The 26792-nt window shown below is 48.2% G+C and overlaps 2 protein-coding genes across 3 annotated transcripts in view; both read left to right on the top strand.

Moving 5' to 3' along the window:
* Nucleotides 1-9971: 9971 nt before the first annotated feature.
* LOC103656998 (carcinoembryonic antigen-related cell adhesion molecule 1-like) lies at nt 9972-23020 on the top strand. 2 transcript variants are annotated; one of them, XM_008684400.2, is made up of 6 exons: nt 9972-10152; nt 11000-11359; nt 13185-13463; nt 13861-14115; nt 17121-17399; nt 18356-19416. In XM_008684400.2, the coding sequence occupies exons 1-6, from the start codon at nt 10089-10091 to the stop codon at nt 18433-18435; spliced, it is 1317 nt and encodes a 438-aa protein (XP_008682622.2). In that variant the 5' UTR covers nt 9972-10088; the 3' UTR covers nt 18436-19416. The 2 variants fall into 2 exon arrangements, with proteins under 2 accessions (XP_008682622.2, XP_040489998.1); XM_040634064.1 differs by lacking the exons at nt 17121-17399; nt 18356-19416 and adding an exon at nt 22734-23020.
* A 1832-nt stretch (nt 23021-24852) lies between these two features.
* LOC103657159 (carcinoembryonic antigen-related cell adhesion molecule 6-like) overlaps nt 24853-26792 on the top strand; it is an 8823-nt gene continuing 6883 nt past the window's right edge. Inside the window, exons 1-3 of the mRNA XM_040634073.1 lie at nt 24853-25030; nt 25873-25955; nt 26156-26432. Of these exons, the coding sequence (XP_040490007.1) occupies nt 24967-25030; nt 25873-25955; nt 26156-26432 (424 nt within the window). The 5' untranslated portion in view covers nt 24853-24966. The remainder of the gene's footprint in view (nt 25031-25872; nt 25956-26155; nt 26433-26792) is intronic.

The following is a 26792-nucleotide window of genomic DNA, read 5'->3' as shown; positions in this document are numbered from 1 at the left end:
AAGCAGCAAACACCTTCACACTGGGATTAGGGTTTCAACATACGAATTGTGGGGTGGGACACATGCATTTAGTCCAGTGCAGGCATCCAGATTCCACCTGGGCCCAGTGACAAGCCAGGAGCCCCTTTCCAAATTGGTATCTGCAGAGGGAGACATGGATTTTCTCCAAAACCTGGAGTTCTGCACTGTGATTCTCCTATTGGAGATTATAAGATACTCCATAAAAAGTGTTCTGGGTTTGAAACAGACACTCTTACTGTCATTAATTTCTAAATATAATCACCCAGGATTTTAGAAGATTTTGATATTTCCAACTGGAACACTTTGGTGAGAGAAGGCTAGGGTTAATTTCTAGCATAATTCTTTTGTGTTTTTAATGGTTTGTCCTTTTTGTAAGTTTTGGCTATTTCCTCTATGGCCTATCACTTATTGTCCCTGCTATTTTGATATTCAAATATATCTGCACTTACAAACATGCAATATTCCTTCTTTTAGCGCCAGCATGAGCATTAGTCAAGCCTGATTTCCCCTTATAGGAAGTAAGGTTTTTTGCCCAATTGTATTTATGAAACCAGTCACAAGATTTTAAAAATCGAATACCAGTGTCACAAGATTTTAAAAGTCGAATACAAGTGACTGATCCATTGCAAAAAAAAAAAAAATCAACTGTGGGCCACTCCAGAAGACAAGGGAATTGGAATTTAGATTTTACTCATTTGCAGAGATTTGAGTCAGATTATGCTCCTTTGATTTCTAAATTATTCAGTTTGGGTCTGAAGTCATTTTCAATCAACAAAGAACCAAGTTTTGAAGCTGTTTAAGATTCTGCGGGCATGAGTTGCAAACGTAAGGGTGAGGGAGACCATTTTTCTTAACCCCTTTCTTGTCTCCCTCATCCTTAAGGAGAAGAGAGAGGTGGAAAGAGAGGAAGAGGGAGAAAGAAAAATGAAATATAGGAGGAAAAGAAACTTAGCTACGGAATGGCGAAGGAGAAATAGATAGTAGGAAGAGACGGGGTGAAGTTCAGGTTTATGGTATCTGAAGATCAGCCTCTGTCCTCTGGACATTGACCTCTAATCTGATCCCAGAATCACAGGCTCCCACCCCACCCTAGCCCACATTCTGACCATGAAATATCTTCTCACAACTAATTCCTGACCCTGACCAGGCTGAGCCCTGACCCCGAGCCTAAACCTTCACTGTTATTTTTTCAATAGACTTGAGCTTTATAGAATCTAAAATGGCCATTCCTCCAAGAGATTCCCCCAAGATGGTGCTTCTTGGGGTAACAGTGGCTGAAGCAGCCTGTGCCCTGCCAGCCTTCCACTCCCCCATCTGTGTTGGCTGTGTCCCCATCTTACACATCCTCTGAAGCCACTCACTGAAAAAAAATCACTTCGTTAGTCTTGCATTCCTTGTCCTGCCTGTTCTGTTCTCAGACAAGCATCTTCCACTCTCTGGATACATTTCTTTTCTTCTACTTTTTCACCTTTCACTCACCCGTCCATCTCTCCATCTTCCCCTTCTGCTAAAGTTGCTTTTACCAAGATCACCACACCCTGCCAGACGCTCCTCAGGCTAGTTTTATAGCATTTGACAGGACACACCACTTCTTTCCTGCAATCACCCCTGAAAGGGTAAATACAAATCGAGAAAGAAAGAAAAATTAGTTTTCCCTGATGCAAAAAGGGAAAGAGACCCCCCCCCCTTTCTTTAGAAGCATTTTCTTTAGGAAATGTGTAGTTGTAGGTAAATGCTTTCTCTGTCCCTTCGAGATGTATGTAAATCTTGAAAACATCTAAATAGGCCTCTTGCTCCCTTTACAACTCAGGGATGTTTTTCTCAAGAACATGGGGTCCATCTCTTTGAAACAGAATCAGCAAGAAAGATAGTACCCCCAGATTATCTCTCAGTTTCTGGGGAAGGGTAAGAGCCTAACTTAGGTGGCAGCACCTCATTCCAACTTTGCAGAACTACCTCTAGTCATAAGAAATGAGAAGTTTAGGGGCACCTGGGTGGCTCAGTCGGTTAAGCGTCTGACTTTGGGTCAGATCATGATCTCAGGGTCCTGGGATGGAGTCCCACATCAGCCCGCTGCTCAGTGGGGAGTCTGCTTCTCCCTCTCCCTCTGCCCTTCTCCCTGCTCATGCTGTCTCTCTCAAATAAATAAATAAAGTCTTTTTAAAAAGATATGAGAAGTTTATTTTTCCTTTGGATAAAACCGATTAACTAACATAGGTGATCATCCCCAATTACCAGGCTAATTTATGACGAACTGTGTGTGACAAATGGTGCTGTCAAGTCCTCTCACTTGAGGACTAGTTGGTGTTCAGATGGAGAAGATGTATGTAATAAGTTGTAACTGCCTGGCTATGTAAGGGGGTGAGCTTTCTCTCTGTGCAATTTCTTAGCGGGTTGCCTGTGGTGCACATCACATTCTGGTTTAATCCTTATTCAAAAGTAAAACTCTTATTTTTTTTTTCTCTTCCACCTTGTAGAGAGGTTTTCTGAGTTGAAAGGAGACTTTGTTTTTCTTTGTTTATTCTCCCCCCTTTTTTATTGACTATATTTGACCTATAACATTGTATAAATTTAAGATGTACAATGTTATTAACTTATTCATTTAAATGATAATATGATTGCCATTGTAGTGATATTTAGCACCTTGATCACATTAATCATCCTTTCTTTTTAGTGGTTGGAATAATTAAGTTCTAGTCTCTAACCAAGGGGCTAAGCATCAGGAGCCATTTGCATTTCCTTTTCTGTGAACTCCCTTCTTCCTTATGCATTTCCATATTTACCTATTCTTATCTATCCTCCAAGGAATCAAGCATTCTCTCCCCTCCAGGTCTTCCCCATGGAATTCTTTCTGCCAACATCATCTGATTCAGTTCCAATGTCACCTCGTCCAGGAAGCCACCTCAGATGTTTCCAGACTGGATTAACCCTTGACTGGTTGCCCCTTGTCTGGGTTTCCATATACTTATATACTCTGTGTGGGTCTGTATCATGCCATGTGGGTCTGGATTGTAAATATTCCAGAACATTTACAATACAGAAATTGGTAGAATGTCTGACTGTGAATGAGGGTATGCACCCCACGGCCCTGAGCTGCCCTGCAGAAAGTGGCTGAGCTCACAGCCTGGATCCCAATCTATCATTCCCTGGCCTTTGTGACCAGATGAGACTTGGTTTCCACACTGTACTTCTGGGACAGAGCCACTCACCTCAAAGGGTCCTAGTGAGGCTTTGGTGGGTGCTCCCACTTAGTGCTCCCTCAATTATCCTAACAGTAACCATGACTTCTGATGACTCGCTGTTCATTATCAGGAGAGCTGTTACTTAAAACAGCCAATGCTAATTGAGAGGGACAAGCAGACTCCTCCCTGAGTGCGGCGCCCGTTGTGGGGCTCCATCCCTTGACACTCAGATCATGACCTGAGCCGAAATTAAGAGCCAGCCACTTAAGCAACTGAGCCACTCGGGTGACCCGAGAAGAAAATGATATTAAGAAAATCATAAGGAAGAGAAAATACATTTGTAGCAGTGTACTGTATTTATTGAAAAAAATCCACATATAAGTAGATCGGCACAGTGTAAGAGTCAATTGTATTTATGTGCACAGGAGTTGACAGAAAAGAAGTGAAATTTGAAGCAGTTAGGCTCGGGGCTTCTGTACTACTTTACCCAAGGAAAGGAGGTTTCAGCTTTAAGGGATGATAAGTCATGAAGACGCAACCAACAAATGGGGGGAAAGAATGGGGTTATTGTAGGAAGGTCTGTTTAGGCAGACTTGTCTCAGCCATGATTCCCCCTCTCATGTGGAATGCGCGTTGCTCTTCTCTTTCTGGTACGGGATGGGGACACACCTTCTCAGGGGAAACTTATGCCCTGCTTTTAAGGCAGGTAAGGGGAGGGTGGATAACTCTTCCCACATCTGCTGATTCTCAGTTGGCCTCAGCTCAAAATAATCTTTGTGCTGAAGTGGCATTTTTGGGGGTGTCTCATATCCTGATCCCCTTCAGGCCATGGAGGGGTCCATCTTTTCCCACACATGGAGGTAATAAAAGTCTAGGATGCTGTTAGATGGGTTTCTGATTTAAATGTAGAATCTAGAACTCCACGTCTCTTCAAGAACCGCTGATTAATTCACTCATTGTCCCCCGGGCCCCTCCTCTGTTCCAAGCCCCAAATATGAAAGCCATCCAACCCTGCCCTCGTGGAACTCCTGGTCCCAAGAACGCACAGACAGGGCAGGGTGCTCAAGCCTGTGAAAGCTGGGGTGACTTGGTAGCAGGTCGACTTGGCGGGGCTGAACTACATCTCCCAGAATTCCCTTCCCTAGAGGTTTCCGGCGAGGCTGGGCCACAGGAGACAGTTTTGCCGGAAATAGCCGCCATCTTGCATTTTCACTTCGAAGATATAGGTGAGCGCTGCTGCGGCTCTCCCTAGTTGTTGCTGTTCTGCCTGCTCACCTTGCCCTGCACCTTCTTTCAGCTCCTCCGACTCCTAAGCCAGGTGTGTGTTTAGTTCTGTGATAAAGGACGCCCGCTTCACCTGTAGGACACCCACACCACCAAGATGGAGGCAGCAGGAACGGACACAGGCTCCCATCCATCCTGATGGCTTCCCTCTCACGCTCAGGGGTTCCAGTTTCCCTTTTTATCACCAGTCTGGAGGCCAGTTTACACCGGATGAGGTGACTACTCAGGAATCACAGTTGTCACAGGATTTTGTCCCTGTAGTACTTTCCTGCCTAGTGTGATGGTGGTTTTGGCTCATTCTCAATATGATTCTTTATTTGGGTGAGACTCCATTCAATCTGTCATGCATTATTTAGGAGCACAGACATGACCAAAGTCTGTAATGCCATGGCTCCTGAAAGGGATGAGGCAGGGGCTGTATCTCCTACACCCAAGGGTGGGGAGGGTATGCCCACATGGGTGGGTCATTAGAGGTCGTTCTCCTTCTTGGATTCCTGCTACTGAGACTGATATTGTCAGCTGGAGCTCAGTTTTTCTTTCTACTGACTCATTCCCATCAGAATGCAAACTTGCTACCAATTCTCTCATCCTATTAAAAAAAAAAAAAATACCCTATCTTGATTCCACTCCTTCCTAAACCTTCCACCCCTTTTTGGCAAAACTCCTTGATAGGTAGCCTCCATGTTACTAAAGCTAATGTCTAATTCTCAACGTTCATCTTACCTGAATTACACCTGCAGGTGTTTACCTGCCAGCACACCTGACTTTCCTCCTGCCTCTCCAGTTGCTCCCTGAAGTCTCCACTGTTTTGTCATGTTTGTCATCTTCCCACCCTCTAGACCCTGGAGTGCCCTGAGGCTCGGTTCTCTGCTCTCTGTTCTTTACTACCCATCCCCACCTGCCCTTCATGCTGCCATCCCAGCTTAAGGCTTTAAATACAATACTACCCACATGCTGATGATTTCCACATTTCTATCTCCAGCCAGGACCTCTCCAACTTCATATATCCAAATACCTATTTGTCATCACTGTTTGGATATCCAGTAAGCTCAAATTTAACATACCCGAAGCTAAGCTCCTAATATTCATCCTCGCTTCCCCCTACCTCCACCCCAAGCCTGTTCCTCTTGCCGTCTTCTTCATTTCAAGATAAATGGCAACTTCCTCTAGCTACTCAGTCCAACAGCCTTGGAGTCATCCCTACTCCTCTGTTTCTCTTGCATTTTACATATAATCTGCCAGAAAATCCTATTTGACTCCATCTTCAACGTATACCCAGAATCAGACCACTTGTCACCACCTCCACCAGTGCAACTCTGGTCCAAGATACTTGTGCCTCTCACCTGGATTAAATTGCAACAGTCTCCTTACTGGTCCTTTTAGCCTCTCTGCGGTGTATCTCTTCTGGGCACAGAATCCAGAAAGATCCTTTAAAAATACATACCATGTCAAAGTCAGGCTTTAACCCCTCCAGTGAATAAGTTGGAGAATAAAGGCTAAAGTCCTTACAGGGTCCTGCATACTCCAGACTCTTCCCCCAACTCTTCCAACCAGACTCTTCATCCAGATTCATTTCCTACCAGTCTCCTCCTTGTTAAATATGTCCCAGTCAGACTAGCTTTCATAATGCTTCCTAAACATGCTTCACTATTTCCTACCTTGGGGCCTTTGCACTTACTGCTCTCTCTGCCTGTAGTCTCTAGTCTTTGTACGCCTGGCTTCTTGCCATCCTTCACATCTTTGCCCAGATGCCATCTTCCATGACCTCTGATGCAACAAGTCACATTCTTACACATCTCCCTGTGTTTTCAACTTTCTATTATGGTGATTTTCAAACATCCAGAAAAGTTGGGGAAATAATACAAAGAATACCTGTGTCCTGTCCTTAGTTTCAAAGTGCGACGGTTTACCACAGTTACGTTTTTTTCTGAACCATTTCTTTTTTTCCTTTTATTCCATTTTTTTCTGATTCTTTTTTTAACCATTTCAAAGTAAGTTGCAGACATCCAGATGCTATATCCTTAAGTACTTTGGCTGCCTCTCCTAAGAATGAAATTCTTCTACATATCCATAATACCATTATCAAACTTCAAAATATTCCTAATAGTATTTTTTTAAGATTTATTTACTTATTTTTAGAGAGAGAACACGAGTGGGACAGAGGGAGAGAGAGAAGCTGACCACCTGCTGAGCAGGGGCCAACCACAGGACTCCATCCCAGGATCATGAGATCATGATCTGAGCCAAAGGGAGACTCTTACCAACTGAGCCACACAGGTGCCCCTGTTGAGTTTTTTATATGTCAAGTATAACTCAAAAAAGTTGTTAAAAATTATATATACATATATGAAATATTATTTAAAGTACAAATTTTTTTTAAATACAAAACTGGATAGCAAGACTTTTTCTTCCACATTTCCCTCCTGGTACACCACAATGCTGGAGAGCTGATCCAGAGCCTGGAGCCTTCCTCAGTGCGCCCCCAGCCCAGCAGGGTCTGACTGCCCCAGCCTCACTCAGTCACAGTCCTCCGGGCTCTCCAGTCTCCCCACACTGGACCCACTCAGCCCCTCTGGTTAGCCAGGCATCTGCCCACTGAGACTAGTCCCTCTGTGGGCAGCTCGTCCCTCCATACCCCCTGTCCTTCCAGGGGCGAAGGTCCACTCACACAAGCTTCCAGCCTCAGCCAAAAGGTCACTTTCTCAGGGGTGCTCCATGTGACCCCCCCATCAGCTGAGACCCCCTGACATGCTCCAGACGCACCAGACACTTTCCCTTCCTGGCCCTTCTCTCGATTAAAATTGACTCCTCGGTGCCATGATTTCCTGAGTGCCTGTGGGCTTGTAACAAGGTAAATCCCATGAATCCACAGACCCCATCTGTCCTCTTCTCTGTGGAGGTCCAAGGACCCAGCCCAGGGCCTGACACAATACAGAAGCCCAGTAAATACTGCTTAAATGCATGAGGGAAACCAAACGATGTCTCTCCCCCCCCACCCCCGCCAAGTGATACCTGGGGTCAGAGCCTCTTCCCTGCAGACCCAGGGCACTGGCATCAACATGGGACGAGGCCAGCACATGCCCGAGACTGTCCCTGTAAGGCTGTTGGGCCTTTACTCCTAGATTCAGGAGGGAGGACAGGGACCTCCTACAGTTAGAGGCCAGACACCCATTCACTCCCAGAACATGGACACCCCCTCCCATCTCTGTCTTGTGACTGTCTTCTCTCCCTGGAAGGCCTGGGTGGGCAGCCTGTGTCCTTCCTCTTCTCTCAGAGATCCGACCTGGCACAAATTCTGAATCACCAACCCAGGTGCAGTTACGACCAGAGGAGCTCAGAGCCCTACCCTGACCTCAAAAGACATTAGGAGGTGACTCCACATCCTGAGGGTCCCTGGTCTGTGGGGACATCTGCTATGTCTCCCTGAAGACTTCTCAGCAGCCCAAGGAGTCCTGGGGAACAAGGGGAACTTCCCCGGGCAGATGAGACAGGAGAACCTAGGATCTGCCTTTGTCTCCCTGGGGCTAAGGGTCTCCTCCCCTTTAACAGAGGCAGCCCTGGGATCCCTCAGCTGAGTCTCTGGGTGGAGGTGTTCCAGCTTCTGGTTCCTGTGGGGAGACCTAGAGCAGAGGAGAGACAGAGACACAGATGACTTGGATGCAATCACCCCTCCCCTCCCTGCTGTGATGGGGAGACAGGGCATTGTGGTGCCCAGCCTCCCAGGCCAGTGCCTTTTCCCCAAAGTCTCAAGAGACCCCTACTAGGTCATTCCTTGAAATCTCGAGGACAGAGAGCTCCTGCTGAGGGAGCACATCCTTCTGGGAGGACAATTTTCCTGCACAGGATTAGGAATCTTCTCGGCAGTGCCTGTCCTCTCGCTGGGCTCATTCTGCCCTGGGATGGAGTCAGGTAGTCTAGGACCCACAGGGACCAGGACCCAGGCTGACTAGACCCTCACCTCTGCCCAGGGCTCAGGGACACTCATCCTTTGGAGCCTGGTCAGCATCCCTGGACAGCACCTCAGCATCGCCTCCAGGGGGCGACATAGGGACATGCAGCCAACACACAGGAAATTAAACCCTGAAGCTGGCTTTGGCTAAGGAGGTGGAGGGGAAGCCTGGTTTCCATCCCCTTCTCCAACAGATCCTTCTGGGTCCCTCCCATGTGTCTGTTCTGTCCTGCCCTCCTTCTAGGGCCCTAGGAGAACACTGATATGTCGGGGTCCCTGCACAGCTCCCCATTCCTTGCCTGGCACCACCCGTGGGGGAGGCAGGGTGACCACAGGAAAGTCCCCCAGGCAGAGGACACGGGGTGCCCGGGATGCTCAGGAGCACATGGACAGTCTCTGGGCTACAGTTCAGCCAACAGACATGGAGGGAGGGTCTACCTCAAAACCTTCCTGGGAGCCCCAGCCACCTGACCTCCCACCACCTCCTCTCTTCCCAGGACACCCAGGAAACCCCCTTCCCACCTGAGAACTAGCTCCTGAGACACCTGGTCCTGGGTCTCTGTCCCTGGAAGCAGAGAGCCGGCTGGGGACACCCAGGGATGGACACTAGGTCCCTCACCAGTCACCCAGCCTGCCCCTTTCTCACCCCCCGAGTCATCTCTGAGACCTTGCTGAGGGGAGTCAATCCAACTCCCCAGAGCCTGTGAGAACACTGGGGAGGCCGGTGCCCAAGTGGGCTTCTCTGAAATAATCCCCTGTATTTGGGGACCCTGGGGCATTGTGTGTGGTGCTAACAGACTCAAGGCCAGGACACAGCAGAGGCCAACTGGGAGTAGGGAGAAGGGTCATCCTCTGAGGGAACCGGATCCCCCTCAGTCTGGCTATTCACAGTGTGCTCCCTGGGCCAGAACAGAATCACCTGGGAGCTTGTTTGAGGCTGACTCTGGGGTCCACACTACACCTGCTGAGTCAGAATCTGCATTTTCACAGGATCTGCAGACCCTCCGTGGGCACAGGAGAGGGAGAGGTGGCCCTACCCCCACATCATGGGGTCTCCGCCTGGCTGGGCATCTGCTGAAGCAGCATTTCTAGGTGTCACCTGGGCGTTCACAGTCTTCATAAAGTTCCACAGGTGACTCCAGTGCACAGTGGGGGTGACATCCCTGTGATGAGAGTTCCTGAGGCAGCCCCCAGGCTCCTGCTCTGAAGAGAAAGCCACACGGGAGGAGAGAGGGCTGTGGGGGCACTGACCCTGCACTGTGCCCCCGAGCTGTGGGGGTCACCGGACTCCAACACCACAGGCTTGTGCTTGTCCAAACAAGGGCGTGTGCGCGCTCTTGCATATGGTGGGAAATCACAGCTGAAGAGGGAGAGGCCTCAGCAGTTCCCAGAACCGAAATGTAGACAGAAATGAAAGGGGAAGAAGGGGACAAGGGATTCAGGAGGAACAGGTGGGGAAGGAGGGTAGGAGACCTGGCAGAGACCCCGCCCCCTGGCCCATGTGACCCAGCCCAGAAATCCTGCCCCCAGAGGCCACTCAGCACAGAGGGAGAAAAGACAGGAGAGCTGAGAGGACAGGACAGCAGTGCTCCTGAGCTTTTCTGGAAGAGAAGCTCTTCTCACAGAGGGAGGGAGAGCGGGCAGCAGGCACCATGGAGCCCCCCTCGGCCCCTCCCCGAGGAGGACTCATCCCCTGGCAGGAGCTCCTGCTGGCAGGTGAGAGGGATGATTCCTGGGAGGGGACGGGAGGATGGGAGACAGAGGTGGGCTGTGGTCTCCCGTGGAGGACAGGGCTCTGAGAGGGGACAGGAGAGCAGGGCAGGACTGGGGAGCCGGCTCAGCAACAGGAAAATCTCATGATCTGGAAGTGGTGAGCCAAGGGCTGTTTCCCAAGTTATTCATCACTGAGGACTGAATTTGTGAAACTGATGATACCAACAACCAAGGACCCTAATCGCTGCGCCTTCCCACCAGTCTTAGATCCTGACAGACAAACGCCAGACGCAGAGGATACTGGGGACACATTCATGCAGCCCCGGGTGCCTGCAGCCTGCCCCACCACTGGGGTACAGCACAGATCAGAGGAGTCCCTGCCTTCCCTGAGCTCACTTCTATGGGGAGGAAGACAGACATGCAGAGACATCTAGAATGTGAGGTCGGGTACTGACAAGCACCAGGAAGGGAACAGAGCAGTGAAAGGTCAGAAGGTGAAGACAGAGGGTCTTTAGAGGAGGGGGTCAGGGCAGGCCTCTCCCCAGGACCCCCTGAGTGTGAGCAGATATCTGAGGGCAGGGAGGGAGTGAGCGACAGACATATGAGGAACGGTGTTCAAAACAGAGGAAATATAGTTTAGAGGCACTGAAGTAGTGTGGTCATGCCGCTGACCTTGATCAGCAGGAGACACACACACACACACACGCACACACACACACGCACACACACCCATGCACACTCACACACAAGCCCCGAATGGGGGATTAACACCGATCTGTCTCCAGAGCCCCATCTTTCCCTCCCAACACATAGTTCCAGGCACTGATCTGTCTCCTCTCTTCCCTCCTAGTCTCACTCTTAACCTTCTGGAACCCGCCCACCACTGCCCAAGTCACTGTGGAATCGGTGCCGCCCAATGCTGCTGAGGGGAAGGACGTTCTTCTGCGAGTCCAGAGCCGGCCTGGGGATCCTCTAGGCTATAACTGGTTCAGGGGGAACACGGTAGCGCCCAGCCGTCAAATTGTATCATATGCAGTAGCCACAAAAGTAGCTACCCCAGGGCCTGCACACAGTGGCAGAGAGACAATATACCCCAATGGGTCCCTGCTGTTCCAGAACATTACCCTGAAGGACACAGGATACTACACCCTACTAATCGTGAGGAGAGATGGTCAAGTTGAAGAAGTAACTGGACAAATCCGCATATTCCGTGAGTAATTCCTCTCTCACCTCTGGTGTTGGGTGGGGTGAATTCTACGTCACACACACGGATTCACAGGCCTGGACAGGGCCTCCGTCCCCCTCGGCATTATGTCCCATGTTGAGGTTTGATCATTTAGTGTGGAACACACACAGTGGAGACAAACTTCCCAGGGTCGGAATTCCTTTCTCGGGATTCAGACTCTGGGATCCTCTGAGGAAGACCCTGCAGGACCCAGTCAGGACCAGGCCTGAGGGGCCCTGGGATTCTCCCCAGAGCTCAGCTCAGAAAGCTCCTGCCCAGACCACTGCCTTGGGGCTCCGGATCCTAGTGAGCCTGGGGGTCTGTGCCAGGATGGGGTTAGGATCCCGGGCAGAGCGGACTGGGAACAACCATTTCCCGGCTGCCCGAGCTGTTGTGCAGCCAGTGCTCAGTCCCAAAGGCCACATCTGGGGAGGGCAGAGCCTGGTCCTTCACCTGAGACTCAGCATGGACAGCACGCATGTAAAATGTCCCCAGTCCATTAGCCAAGTGCTGTGGGGGACCTGGAGGACTGCACAGGAAGGTCAGCGCCCCCAGGGAGGAACAGAGCAGAGAAGTGCTCCTGGGGTCTCCTCCTCCACCAAGAATCAGGCCCAGGGGGCCTTTTCTTGTGGAGAGGAGCAGTCACGATGCCATTTGCTTGCCAGCTGCTACAGGCCAGATTGAGGTCAGGGATTTGAGTTCCTTTAAAGGTTAATTCACGGGGATGGCAAGTAGAGATCATTTGTCGTTATTCCTACTGCATTAAGGGGAAACTGAAGCACAGGGAGACACAGTCACTGAGTCAGGGTCACACAGACTGATGACAGCAGATCAGAGTTCCCCGGGTTCTGTGTGCAGACACAGCACCCTCCTCTCCTCCATCAGAGGGAGGGATGCAGGTGTGGGCAGTGAGAGCAAATGGAGGCTCACTCCGTGTTTACTAGACAACCATGCGACCTGCATGAGCAATCAGAGGCAGAATGACCTGACCACCCCTCACGTGGCGATCCTCCCCTCCCTAGGCTGCACTTGAGATCGGATTGATTCCTGCTGTGTTACTGTTGGTCCCACTGGGTGTCAGCGAAAGGACTTGCCTTGTCCTCCCGACTCTGCACCTGAAACCAGCCCAGGGTCCACATATAACAAACTCAGTTGCTTTTGTTTAGGAGGGAAGGAGTGAGTGGTGTGGGTATCTCTCTAGCTGTGGGCAGGGAGCCTGTGTGGCCAGAGCTCCCAGGATGCTGCACCCAGGACGCCTCTTTGAAGAGATGATGGGTCATTCGTCCCTCACCACCCCTGCTTCCTGCTCATCCCCTCGCTCTCTGCTTGGTCACTGGACTCAGCCCTGCCATGGATGGGGTCCCTGCCTCATGGTACTCATTATCAAACAGTGGGGCAGAGCTGTTCCCTGCAGGACCTGGGGCCTGAGTACTGAACTGACCTCCAGCCTTGTTCCTGGTGTCCCCGGGTGTCCTTTCTGCTCAGACCTCATCCCCAGGCTGGACTGTCAGGTCAGTGAAGAGCCAGGAGAGGTCCGGGGCCCTCTGTGACTCTGTCCTGTGTCTTCCACGACCCAGTGCTGCTCTGTAACTGACATTGCAGAAGCCTGTGCTATCAGACACACAGAGCAGGGGCTTTACTTTCTCTGAGGCTCAGATGTTCATGCATTTGTCTTGAGGTACAGAGACCTGCCTTATGCTTGAAGGACTCAGTTTGGCTGAGAGCTGAGAGATGCCAATTCTGATTCAAGATCCTTGTGAAGGAATCACAGGTACCATCCAGGGTAATGTTCTCTCTCTTGTCTGCACAGTGGATTTACCCAAACCCAACATCACAAGCAACAACTCTGACCCCGTGGAGAATGAGGATTCTGTAGTATTAACGTGTGAACCTCAGACTCGGAGTACAAGCTTCCTGTGGTCAGTAAACAGGAAGAGCCTCCTGGCCAGTACCAGGCTGGAGCTGTCCCTGGACAACAGGACTCTCACTTTACATCATGTCACAAGAAATGACACAGGACCCTATGAGTGTGAGACCCGGAACCCAGTGAGTGCCGGTCGTAGTGACCCATTCACCCTGAATGTTCTCTGTGAGTAACTTCCCTTCCTACCTGGCCCACGCTGCCAGCCCAAATCCACACTGCCAGAGGCCAGGCCACATCCATCCTTCTGGGGTCCGAGTCCATGCCTCTCAGCTGGACCCCCAGGCTGGCCATGGCTTCTCGTCCCCGGCAAACCTGGGCAGACCCAGCCTAAGCTAGGACAGGGAGGGGACAGGCTGCTCCTTGCTGAGAGGGTCACCAGCCTGCGAGGGGACACAGGTGAATGTCTCAGACTCAGGCTCAGTGAACACAGGGGTCTTCTGGTTGGGACTTTTTAAATTGAGGTTGGGACCCAGCTCAGAGGGACACTGTGGCCCCAGTACAGACCAGGAGTTTCCCCTTCCCTCGGATTACATCACCTGTGGCTTTATTCTGTTTGCTCCAGATGGCCCGGACGCCCCCACCATTTCCCCCTCAGACTCCTATTACCGTCCAGGGGCCAGCCTCAGGCTCTCCTGCCACGCAGCCTCTAACCCACCCGCACGATATTCTTGGCTTAGCAATGGGAGGCCCCAGCCATCCACACAGAAGCTCTTTATCCCCAACCTCACTTCGAATAATAGTGGAGCCTATACCTGCATCGCCTCTAACTCTGGCACTCGCCTCAATAAGACCACAGTCAAGTCTATCACTGTCTCTGGTAAGTGGATTCCTGGAGCGTCTGCGCTGATGCTGTGGTGAAGGTCTGTCTGGCTTTTAGAAAGGAGCCTAGAAGAAGTTGTTTCCCGTGTGCTTACAAGCAAATCCCAAATCTGTCCCTGAACTCTCCCATTACATGTCTGCAGACACTTCCTCCCCTTGCTCTCTAATTTCTCACGGCAGAGCTTGGATCCAGCCTGGAATGTGGAGAGGGTGTTTCTCAGCTCCAGAAAGCCCCATGCCTAAAAGGGGGCTTTGCAAATGGGGAAGAAGATGGATCCTCTGGGCCAAGTTGCTTTTTGTTGTTAAATTGCAGAAGTCCTTTAAATAATCCGGATATTAACCTCTTACCGGATATGGCTTGCAAATGTTTCCTTCCAATCCATGGGTTGCCCTCATATTTTCTTCATTAGTGAACTTTAGTTGACACACAATGTGGCATAGTTTCAGGTGTACAACATAGAGATTGGACAACTCTGTATGTTATGCTCCATTCAACACAATGGAGCTCCCATCTGTCCCCATGCAGCCCCATTACAATACCATTGACTATATTTCCTATGCTGTATATTTCATCCCTATAACCTGTTCATTACATAACCAGTGCTACCACTCTCCAGATTGTGTCTTGTGATGCACAGAAGTTTTCCATTTTGATGCAATCCAATACATCTATTTTTTTTTCTTTTATTGTCCTTGTTTTTGGTGTCATATCTACGAAATCATTGGCAAATCCAGTTTCAATAAGTGTTTGCGTTACATTTGTTTTTAGACTTTTACTTTTTGTCTCTTATCTTTAGCTGTTTGACCTATTTAAGTTAATTTTTGTACATGATGTAAAATCAGGTCCAACTTCATTCATTTGCATGGATATTCAGTGTTCCCAACACCATTGGTTGAATAGATATTTTTCTTCGTTGAATGGTTTTGACAACCTTCTAGAAAATCATTGGACCATGTATGCCAGTATTTGTTTCTGGGGTGCCTATTCTATTCCATTGGTCATATGTCTCTCTTTATGCCAGATCTCCATTATTATCAGTTTTTTTTAAAGATTTATTTATTTATTTGACAGAGATAGAGACAGGCAGCGAGAGAGGGAACACAAGCAGGGGGAGTGGGAGAGGAAGAAGCAGGCTTCCAGCAGAGGAGCCTGATGTGGGGCTCAATCCCAGAACACTGGGATCACACCCTGAGCCGAAGGCAGATGCTTAAGGACTGCGCCACCCAGGTGCCCCTCAGTTACTGTAGCTTTGCAGTCAGGTTAGGAGTCCTCCAACTTTGTTCTTTTTCAAAATAAGTTTGGCTATTTTAGGCCCCTGAATTTCTGTGTGAATTTTTGGAAATTCCTATTTCTGTGAAGTATTTCTTTAAGTACTTGATTGGGAGGTACCTGGCTGCTCAGCTGGTTGACCATGCGACTTCTGATCTTGGGGTTGTAGGTTTGAGCTCCACATTGGGTGTAGAGATTACTTAAAAATGAAACCTTAAAAAAGGAACTTGGTAGGAATTACATTGAATCTGTGGATCTCTTTGGGTAACACTGTCATCTTAACAATATTAAGTCTCATCATCCATGAACATGGGATGTCTTTTCATTTATTTGTGTCCTCTGTTATTTCTTTCAGCAATGTTTTATTGATCTCCATAGACAGTCTATTGACTGATTAATTAAGTTAATTACTAAGTATTTGATTCTTTTTTCCTAAGTGTTTTATTCTTTTTAATGTTATTGCAAATCGAATTGTTTTCCTAATTTCTTTTTTGGGGTACTTCACTGTTAGTGTTAGGAACACAGTGATTTTTCTATCTTCACTTTGTAGCCTGCAAATTTGTTGAAATTGTTTATTAGTTCAACAGGTTTTTTTGTGGAATCTTTAGGGTTTTGTAAATAAAATTTCATGTCGCCTGTAAACAGATAATTGTACTTATTTTTTTTTCCAGTTTGATTGCATTGTGGTTTTTTTCCTCCTAATTATTTTGAACTGGACTTCTGTACTGTGTTGAATACAGGTGGTGAAAGTGACATGTTTATCTTCTACCTGATCTTAGAGGAAAGGCTTTCAGCATTTCATCATGGAGGGTGATGCTAACTGTGGGCATTTCATATAAAGGCTTTATTATGAGGCTGTAATTTCCTTCTATTTATAAGGGTGCTAGTATTCTGTATACAGTAACCACTCTACGGTTGTTCACCATGAGAGTCAATACACAGATATGGAAGTAAGAGTCTTCTTCAGAGTGAGAAATCCTGTAGATTGAAAACTTTTATTCCTAAGGTAATGAAGACAGGGCAGGCAGCTCTCATTCCCTAGTAAATTATAACAGTGTAAATGGCTTCCCTATTTTACATGAAGCTGCCTTGGACACAGATAGAAGAGCTCCGAGTCTTCCTCCTCCAACATACATGGAAAGGTATATAAGGAACAAGGCCTGATCTTTTAACGTGACAAAAGGTCAAGAAAGTCAGGCAGAAGCCAATGGGAAAAAGTTTCTCATGATAATAAGGTTGCGGGGGCGCCTGGGTGGCTCAGTCATTAAGCGTCTGCCTTCGGCTCAGGGCATGATCCCAGGGTCGTGGGATGAAGCCCTGCATCAGGCTCCCTGCTCTGCTGTGAGCCTGCTTCTCCCTCTCCCACTCCCCCTGCTTGTGTTCCCTCTCTTGCTGGCTGTCTCTCTCTGTCAAATAAATAAATAAAATCTTTAAAAAAAAAAAAGATAATGAGGTTGCAGGGCACATGAGCAAAGATGTTCCTGGTGCTGATACTACAGAGATCTCCAGGCAGAGCAGACACATGACTGAGGGTCAGAGGTGGATGTATAGCCCTCTCCTTACAGATCGTCACCTGAACAAAGAGTCATCCTTCTGCAGACAGCAGTGCCATCTTCTGGGGCACCTTTACAGGGCTCACTGGAGCCCTTGGAGTGGCCGAGATATCAAAGGAAGGAGCGAAGCCCAGGCCCCGGGCCCATTCTCATTCTTTCACCTCCTGTGTTTCCCCACAGAACCAGTATCCAAGCCCTTTCTCCATGCTAGCAACACCACAGTCACAGAAGATAAGGACTCTGTGGTCCTGAACTGCTCCACAAATAATCCTTGGGTCTCCATCCAGTGGTTCTTCAATGGCCAGAGTCTGAAGCTCACAGAGAGGCTGAAGCTGTTGCAGGACAACAGCACCCTCATCATACGCCCTGTCAGGAGGGAGGATGCCGGGAATTATGAGTGTGAGGTCTCCAACCCAGTCAGTTCCAGCAAAAGTGATCCCATCAGGCTGGATGTGAACTGTGAGTGACCCTTGACCTCTCCCCCTTCCTCCCTGTATATTTCATGGCAGGGAAGGTGAGATGGATGCAGGCCTGGACGAGGTGGGAGCCTCCTTCAGAGCCTCTAGCGCAATGTGGGTAAAATTCCCAGATATTAGATGAATCTTATTAGCATCTTGGTTCTGATATGTACCAGCTGTTGGACCTCGGGCAAGATGCACAAACCCTTGAACCTCAGTTTCCTCATCTCTAAAACTGGAAAGAACAGCTGAATCTTAGGGCAGTTATGAGGGTTGTTAATATGATTTCATGAGATGAAATCTTGAGTCAGCATCATACACAATCTTGGGGCTCAATCGAATTTAGCAGCTATGTTCTTTTGTTATTAACGTTTTTGTTACTAGCTGTAATGTGTCAGGGAATTCAGATTAAGTGTTGTCTGATCACGATCCAGCTCTCTGACCTTCTTTGGTTTACTGAGGCTTTAAACACTCAGATGCTCATTTTGCACAGTGGAGATGAACCTGGCCCCCTCATGGGCAGGGAAGCAGCAGATAAGATGTAACGCATTTCCCAGATCCCTGAGACAGAGCCAACCTCGAAAGCAGTCAGCTAATATTATTCTCTTTAATCATTGTTGAGTGGACAGTTAAGGGCATCCCTCCAAGACCATCAATGGTGATGGAACAGAAGACACAGGGGAAGAGGCATCATGTGAGAGGAAAATAAACAGGATGCCACCGCAGGCTCGGGGAGTGGGGAGATAACGTGAAGATTAAAGCAAGGCTAGGGTTTCAGTGTGAGGAACAGAAATGCATTGGTAGAGGGAGTGGGAACACTGTGGTGACAACACACACACCAGTAGACCTCAGTGGCCTTTTCCTTCCTTCTTAACCAGGCCCTTCCCCCACGGCCCTTCCTGGTTTCCCCATATTTGACTTTGGACTCATTCCCCTCCTTTTCTCTTCTTATTTCAGATGGAAGAAGCACCACAGGTCTCCCTGTGGGGTCCATCATTGGCATTGCAGTCGCGGTCCTGGTCGGACAGGCACTATAATTCCGCCCTGGAATGTCTCCTGCTCCACACAGTTTTTTCAGAGTTCCCACAGAATTTTCAAGATAGGTCATCACAAAAACATACAAATTCATCCGTAGAATAGAGAGGGAATATCCCCCCAACTCATTCCAAGGTTAGTATAACCTTTATATTGAAATAGGAATAACAACAAAAGTACTAAAAGAGGAAATATCAGGCCAATCATATTCATGAACAGAGAGGCAAAAATGCTAAACAAGGTATTCTCAAACCAAATCCAACAGTATATAGAATCAGACAGTACACCGTGACTAAGTTCTAATTGTCCCAGCAAAGCAAAGGTGATTCAACGTTAGAAATTTATAAATGGGGGGCACCTGGATGGCTCAGTCAGTTAAGGAGCCGGCTCTTGCTTTCGGCTCAGGTCATGATCTCAGGGTCCTGGGATTGATCCCCATCTTGGGCCCGAGCTCACAGGGGAGTCTGCCTGAGGATTTCTCTCCCTCTCCCACTGCCCCTCCCCTCTCTCAAATAAATAAATAAATCTTTAACAAAAAGAAATGTATAAATGGAAGAGGGCAGCCACTTCTAGGGTGCCAGCAATGTTCTGTTTCCTGATCTAGCTGCTAGATACATGGGTGTGTTCAATTTTTGAAAATTCAGTAAGAAAAACACTTCATTCTGTAACAGTCCCCCTACCGTCTCAATTTTTTTCGTGATATGGACTTTTCGAAAAGACCAGATCAGACATGTTGTCTCGTAGAACACCCACATTCTTCCTTTGTTTCCTATGGTGTCATTTCACTTGCTTCTCTAAACCCTGTATTTCCTACAGATTGGAAAACAAATCTCAAAGCTTAAATCAATTCAGGTTATATTTTTTGTGGCAAGAATGCTTCCTGGGTTGTATATGCATCATTTCAAGAGGAACACCCTAATTGGTTGTCTAGACCTTATGCTAGTGTAACTATTTTGGTGACATAAAAATTGATCAGTGGGCAATTGTTTTAGGTTTTTATTTAAATTCCAGTTCGTTGGGACACCTGGGTGGCTCAGTGGGTTGGCAGTCTGAATACTGGTTTCAGTTGGGTTGTGATCTCGGGGTCATGGGATTGAGCCCCTTGAGGGGCTCTGTGCTTAAGGGGCAATTTGCTGGAGATCCTCTCCCTCTGCCCCACCCCCCCTCTCTCTTTCCCTCTCTCTCAAAAAAAATAAATCTTTAAAATTCAAAAAATACAACAAAACAGGGGCGCCTGAGTGGCTCAGTCAATTAAGGGTCTACTTTGGCTCAGGTCACGATCCCAGGGTCTTGGGATCCAGCCTCCTATCAGGCTCCCTCCTCAGGAGGAAGTCTGCTTCTCCCTCTGCCTCTCCTCTGCTTCTGCTCCCTCCCCCCTTTCTCTCTCAAATAAATAAATAAAATCTTTAAAAAAATAAATAAAATACAATAAAATACAATAAAATACAATAAAATACAATAAAATAAATAAAATAAAATAAAATAAAATAAAATAAAATAAAATAAAATAAAATAAAATAAAATAAAATAAAATAAAATAAAATAAAATAAATTCCGGTTAGTTGACATACAGTGTATTATTACTTTTAGGAGTACAATATACTGATTCGACACTTCCATACATCACCTGGTGTTCATCACAGACGGTGCTCTCCTTAATCCCCCTCCCCTATTTCACTCATTCCCCCACCTACCTTCCCTCTGGCAACCATCATTTTGTTCTTGATAGTTAAGTGTCTGTTTCTTGGTTTGCCTTTCTCCCTCTCTCTCTTTTTCTCCTATTCTAATTTGCTGTTTCTTAAATTCCACATGACTGAAATCATATGGTATTTCTCTTTCCCTGACTGACTTATTTCACTTAGCATAATACACTGTAGCTCCACCCACATTGTTGCAAGTGAAAGATCACTCTTTTTAGTGGCTGAGTAGTATTCCATTATAGATATTATATATACATATATATTCCATTATATATATCTAGATAGATCTAGATAGATCTATATCTATATATCTATATCGATATCTATATATATCTATCACATCATCTTTATCCATTCATCAACTGATAGGCATTTGGGCTGTGTCCATAGCTTGGCTATTGTAAATAATGCTGCTATAAGCGTCAGGTGCGTGTATCCTTTGAATCAGTACTTTTGTATCCTTTGGGTAAATACCTAGGCGAGCACTTGCTGGATCACTGGTAGATCTACTTTTAAATTTTTGAGGAACTTTCTGCTGTGTCCCAGAGTGGCTGCACCAGTTTACATTCCCACCAACATGGAGGAGTGCTCCCCTTTCTAATCAGGGGGAAATTTTAGTGCAAAGACAAATTTGTATACAGAAATCACAAGATTAGAAAACTCTCTGCCTGCTGTTCTTCTGGAGAAATACCCAGAAATGGGATTTCAACAGAATGAACGCTGTCTATGGCAGGCCCACAGCTAACATCATACTCAGTGATGAAAGGCTGAAAGCATCTCTATTAGAGTCAGAAACGTGGCAAGGGTGCTCATCCTCACCACTTCTATTCAGCATAGTACTGAGAGTCTTAGCCAGAGCAATTAGGCAAGAAAAAGAAATAAAAGGCATTCGAGCCAGAAAAGAAGCAGAATTCTCTTTGTTTGTAGATGACATGATCTTATATAGAGAAAACTCCAAAGGCTCCATGAAAAAACTGTCAGAACTAATAAACAAATTTAAGGACGCTGCAGGATGCAAAATCAATCTACAGAAATCATGCATTTCTATACACTAACAAAGAAACCTTTGGCAAACTACCTGGAAAGTAAATAAAAGCATCCCATTTCCAATGGCATCAGAAATAATGAAATGCTTTGTTCTGATGGGACACTGAGGGGTGGAAGCAGGCACCTGGGGAGGCAGGGAGTGGTCCAGACTATAGTGGAAGAGGCAGGGGAGCTCTGCTCCATGGGCACCAGGGATGCTGCCTGGGACGCAACCCCCACCCCCGCAGACTATGGGTAAAGGAATAAGCAGAAGAGAAGCAAAGACAGACACCATGGCTTCAGTGTCTACTCACGGGAAGGAAGACCAAGGTCCCCATTTGCCACCACCAAGAACACAAAGCATGGTGTTTTGGAGCCCTGCCCAAAGATGCACTTGCTGGTCTCTTGGCATTTAGCTTTGCAAAGGTGTCATACCTAGGAGAATGCCAGAGGAAACTCCATTCCTTGGACCATCTGCTCTTTTTCGGTCCAGAGAATAGCAGGAACTGCTGCTTATGTGTGAAGAATGCAAAATAAAGGATGCATTAAATGAAAGGGGATTCACAGCCTTCACCTTCCTCAACTCTGCATCTATGGCTTTTGAAGTTTCTTGTGCTTCTGAATTGGTACACACTTAAGATTTCAAGTGTACTTTAATATACTTAGAGTGGGACAGAAATATTGTGATACTCTCACTCTGTTGGGATGCTTTCAGTGGGAGATAATGAAATTGAACAGCAAATGTTTTCCTACTGTTTAAGAACCTGTTGAGAGAGGCGCCTGGGTGCCTAGCCGTTAAGCGTCTGTTTTCGGCTCGGGTCGTGATCCCAGGGTCCTGGGATCGAGCCCCGCATCGGGCTCCCTGCTCGGCAGGAAGCCTGCTTCTCCCTCTCAGACTCCCCTTGCTTGTGTTCTCTCTCTTGCTATCTCTCTCTCTCTCTCAAATAAACAAAATCTTAAAAAAAAAGAACCTATTGAGATGCTCTCCACATGGAAAAGAAATTATGTTGCAACTAACTTGTTTATAGCTAAGTAAAGAAATTCGGTCTTCTCTGAAAAAAAGAAAGAAAACAAAGAAATAATAAAATAATTTGGGCTAAATGTAACCAAGGAGGAGAAAGATCTTCAGACTGAAGAGCACGAGACATTGATGAAAGAAATTGAAGCACAAACAGATAAATGAAAAGATCTCCCCTGTCCATGGGTTGGAAGAATTAATACTGTTAAAATACCCATACTACTCAACATGACCTATGGATGCAAGGTGATCCCCATAAAAATCCCGCCAGCATTTTTCAGAGAAAGACAAAGGGCAATTCTACAATTCGGATGGAACCACAAAATATGTCAAATAGCCAAAGAAATCTTGGGCAAGAAGAACGAAGCTGGAGGCATCACTCTTCCTGATTTCAAATTACATTTCAAAACCGCAGTAATCAGAGGGGTATGGCATTGTGACAGCACCCTACCAGGTTTAAGGGTTCACTTGCTTCAAGCGTGTGCACCCCTTGCTTGCTGACCTAAGTCCCATGACTTCTGTAGTAGAACTAACTTACTTTCCTTTGGTTTTGCAGACCACGGGCCTCGAGGAGTGAAGGACCAAGTTTTCCCAGGAAATAAGGCCTGCCTATATTGGAAAACAGCTGCCCCGGGTGCCAGCAAGTCTGTTCAGGGTCATGTCCACATACTACCAGCCCACCTGCTTCTCCTGCAGGCAGCCGCACTCCCTTTTCTCATGCCTTTCCCTTTTAACCAGCTTCCACCCTCAAACCCCTGGACGGGGAACATGATCTTTGACACATTGGTCCACTGTCTTCCCAGCATGCCGGCTTCCTGAATAAAGCAATCTTTCCTCACCTACCATCACTTGTCCCTCATGTGTTGACTTTTGAGGTGTAAGCAACAACCTGAGTTTGGAACCAGTCTCAGTCAGGTAACAGTATTGACAGAGAGACAGAACAATGGAACAGAACAGAGAGCCCTCAGTAAGTTCCTGCATATATGGTCATGGGATCTTTGACAAAGGTGTCAAGAATACACAGTGGGAAAGGATAGTCTCTTCGACAAACGATGTTGGGAAAAGTGGATATCCACATGCAAAAGAATGAAATTACACATTTACTGTACACATGCACACAAATCAACTCAAAATAGAGGTATGACTTAGATATGAGACCCCAAACCATAAAACTCCTCAAAGAACACATAGGGGAAAAGCTTGATGACATTGGTCTTGGCAATGACTTCATGCATGTGATATCAAAGCACAGGCAACAGAAAAGAAAATCAACAAATCCAAAATTTGACTCTATCAAACTAAGAAGCTTCTGCACAGCAAAGGAAACCATCAACACAATGAAAAGGCAACCAGCCTAACGGGAGAGAATCTTTTCAAACCATGGATCAGATAAGGGGTTAATATCCAACATATGTAAGGAACTCCTTCAACCAGATAGTAAAACACAACAAACAAATAACCTGATTTTAATGGGTTGAAGTCTTGAGTGGACATTATTTCTATAGCAAATAGATGTACGAAAAAAGGGAAATTCAAATCTAAACCACCATGAGGTATTACCACACACATGTTGCAAGTGCTATTATTGAAAGAAAAAAAAAACACAAGTGTTGGTGAGGATGTTGGGAAAGTGAGACCCTTGCAGCCTGTTGCAGAGAATGCAAACTGGTGCGGCCACTCTGAAAATTGTATGGAGGTTCCTCAAATAATTAGATCCAACTACACTAAGACCCAGCAACCCCACTTCTGGGTATTTCTCCAGAAGAACTGAAATCAAGATCTGAGGAGAGTTTAGCAAACCAGTGTTCATTGCAACATTGCCTGTGAGAACACTGGGGAGACCAGTGCCCAACGGGGCTTCTCTGTTTCCAACAGAAATAACCCCTGGATTTGGGGACCCTAGGACTCTGTGTGTGGTGCCCATAGACTCAAGGCCAGGACACAGCAGAGGCCAACTGGGAGTAGGGAGAAGGGACATCCTCTAAGGGAACCGGGTCCCCTCAGTCTGGCTATTCACAGTGTGCTCCCCGGGCCGGGATGGCCAGCATCACCTGGGAGCTTGTTAGAGGCCGACTCTGGGGTCCACACCACACCTGCTGAGTCAGAATCTGCATTTTCACAGGATCTGCAGACCCTCCGTGGGCACAGGAGAGGGAGAGGCGGCCCCACCCCCACATCATGGGGTCTCCGCCTGGCTGGGCATCTGCTGAAGCAGCATTTCTATGTGTCACCTGGGCGTTCACAGTCTTGATAAAGTTCCACAGGTGACTCCAGCGCACAGTGGGGGTGACATCCCTGTGACAAGAGTTCCTGAGGCAGCCCCCAGGCTCCTGCTCTGAAGGGAAAGCCACAGGGGGAGGAGAGAGGGCTGTGGGGGCGCTGACCCTGCACTCTGCCCATGAGCTGTGGGGTCACTGGACCCCAACACCACAGCCTTGTGCTTGTCCAAACAAGGGCGTGTGCGCGCTCTCGCATATGGTGGGAAATCACAGCTGAAGAGGGAGAGGCCTCAGCAGTTCCCAGGGAACCACAGTGTAGACAGAAATGAAAGGGGAGGAAGAGGACAAGGGATTCAGGGGAAACAGGTAGGGAAGAGGGGGAGGGGACCTGGCAGAGACCCCGCCCCCTGGCCCACATGACCCCGCCCAGAAATCCTGCCCCCAAGGGCCACTCAGCACACAGGGAGGAAGGACAGCAGAGCTGACAGGACCCAGACAGCACTGCTCCTGAGCATTTCTGGAGCAGAAGCTCTTCTCACAGAGGGAGGGACAGAGCGGGCAGCAGGCACTATGGAGTCCCCCTCGGCCCCTCCCCGACGAGGACATCTCCCCTGGCAGGAGCTCCTGCTGGCAGGTGAGAGGGATGATCCCTGGGAGTGGGCCAGAGGATGGGAGGAAAGGCAGGGTGGGGTCTCCCTGGGAGAACAGGACTCTGAGAGGGGACAGGAGAGCAGGGCAGGACTGGGGAGCCGGCTCAGCAACAGGAAAATCACATGATCTGGAAGTGGTGAGCCAAGGGCTGTTTCCCAAGTTACTCACCCCGAGGACTGAATTTGAGAAACTTATGGTAAGAACAACCAGGGACCCTAATCGCTGCCCCTTCCCACCAACCTGAGATCCTGACAGATAAACACCACATGCAGAGGATACCGGGGACACATTCATTCAGCACGGGTGTCTGCAGCCTGCCCCACCACTGGGGTACAGCACAGATCAGACGAGTCCCTGCCCTCCCCAAGCTCACTTCTCTGGGGAGAAAGACAGACACGCCGAGACATCTAGAATGTGATGTCAGGTACTGACAAGCACCAGGAAGGGAACAGAGCAGGGAAAGGTCAGAACGTGAAGACAGAAGGTCTTTAGAGGAGGTGGTCAGGGCAGGTCTCTCCCCAGGACCCCCTGAGTGTGAGCAGGTATCTGAGGGCAGGAAGGGAGCGAGCGACAGACATGTGAGGACGAGTGTTCTAAACAGAGGAAGTAAGTTCAGAGGCGCTGAAGTACTGTGGTCATGCCGCTGACCTTGACCAGCAGGAGACACACACACACACACACACACACACACACACAGATACCCGTGCACACTCACACGCACGCCCCGAGGCTGGGGGATTAGGACCTGCTCTGTCTCCGGGGCCCCATCTTTCCCTCCCAACACATAGGTCCAAGCACTGATCTGTCTCCTCCCTTCCTTCATAGTCTCACTCTTAACCTTCTGGAACCCGCCCACCACTGCCCAACTCACTGTGGAATCGGTGCCGCCCAATGCTGCCGAAGGGAAGGACGTTCTCCTGCGAGTCGAGGCTGGGGGATTAGGACCTGCTCTGTCTCCGGGGCCCCATCTTTCCCTCCCAACACATAGGTCCAAGCACTGATCTGTCTCCTCCCTTCCTTCATAGTCTCACTCTTAACCTTCTGGAACCCGCCCACCACTGCCCAACTCACTGTGGAATCGGTGCCGCCCAATGCTGCCGAAGGGAAGGACGTTCTCCTGCGAGTCCACAGTCTGCCTGGGGATCTCGTAGGTCTTAGCTGGTTTAGAGGGGCAAGTCTAGCGCCCAGCCGTCAAATTCTATCATATGTAGTAGACACACAAGTAACTATCCCAGGGCCTGCATACAGTGGCAGAGAGACAATATACCCCAATGGGTCCCTGCTGTTCCAGAGAGTCACCCTGAAGGACACAGGATACTACACCCTACAAATCGTGAGGAGAGATGTTCGAATTGAAGAAGTAACTGGACAGCTGCGCGTATTCCGTGAGTAATTCCTCTCTCACGTCTGGTGTTGGGTGGGGTGAATTCTACGTCACACACACGGGACTCACAGGCCTGGACTGGGCCTCCATCCCCCTTGGCATTATATCCCGTGTTGAGGTTCGAGCATTTAGTGTGGGAAACACACAGTGGAAACAAACTTCCTAGGGTCAGAATTCCTTTCTCGGGATCCAGACTCTGGGATCATCTGAGAAAGACCCTGCAGGACCCAGTCAGGACCAGGCCTGAGGGGCCCTGGGATCCTCCCCAGAGCTCAGCCCAGAAAGCCCTGCCCAGACCACTGCCTTGGGGCTGCTGATCCATGAGCTGGGGGGGGGGGGGGCATCTGTGCCAGGATGGGGT

This window comes from Ursus maritimus, unplaced genomic scaffold (assembly GCF_017311325.1).
Source record: "Ursus maritimus isolate PB19 unplaced genomic scaffold, ASM1731132v1 scaffold_19, whole genome shotgun sequence".
Taxonomy (NCBI): domain Eukaryota; kingdom Metazoa; phylum Chordata; class Mammalia; order Carnivora; family Ursidae; genus Ursus; species Ursus maritimus.
Note: the sequence above shows the minus strand (reverse complement) of the source record. Positions and strands in the feature narration are given on the sequence as shown.

What these genes read in the sequence shown, in the direction of transcription:
- LOC103656998 (XM_008684400.2), top strand. Translation starts at nt 10,089, where the DNA reads ATGGAGCCCCCCTCGGCCCCTCCCCGAGGAGGACTCATCCCCTGGCAG. An exon ending in TGGACAAATCCGCATATTCC is followed by an intron (nt 11,360 to 13,184) that starts GTGAGTAATTCC and finishes TTGTCTGCACAG; the next exon opens with TGGATTTACCCAAACCCAAC. An exon ending in ATTCACCCTGAATGTTCTCT is followed by an intron (nt 13,464 to 13,860) that starts GTGAGTAACTTC and finishes TGTTTGCTCCAG; the next exon opens with ATGGCCCGGACGCCCCCACC.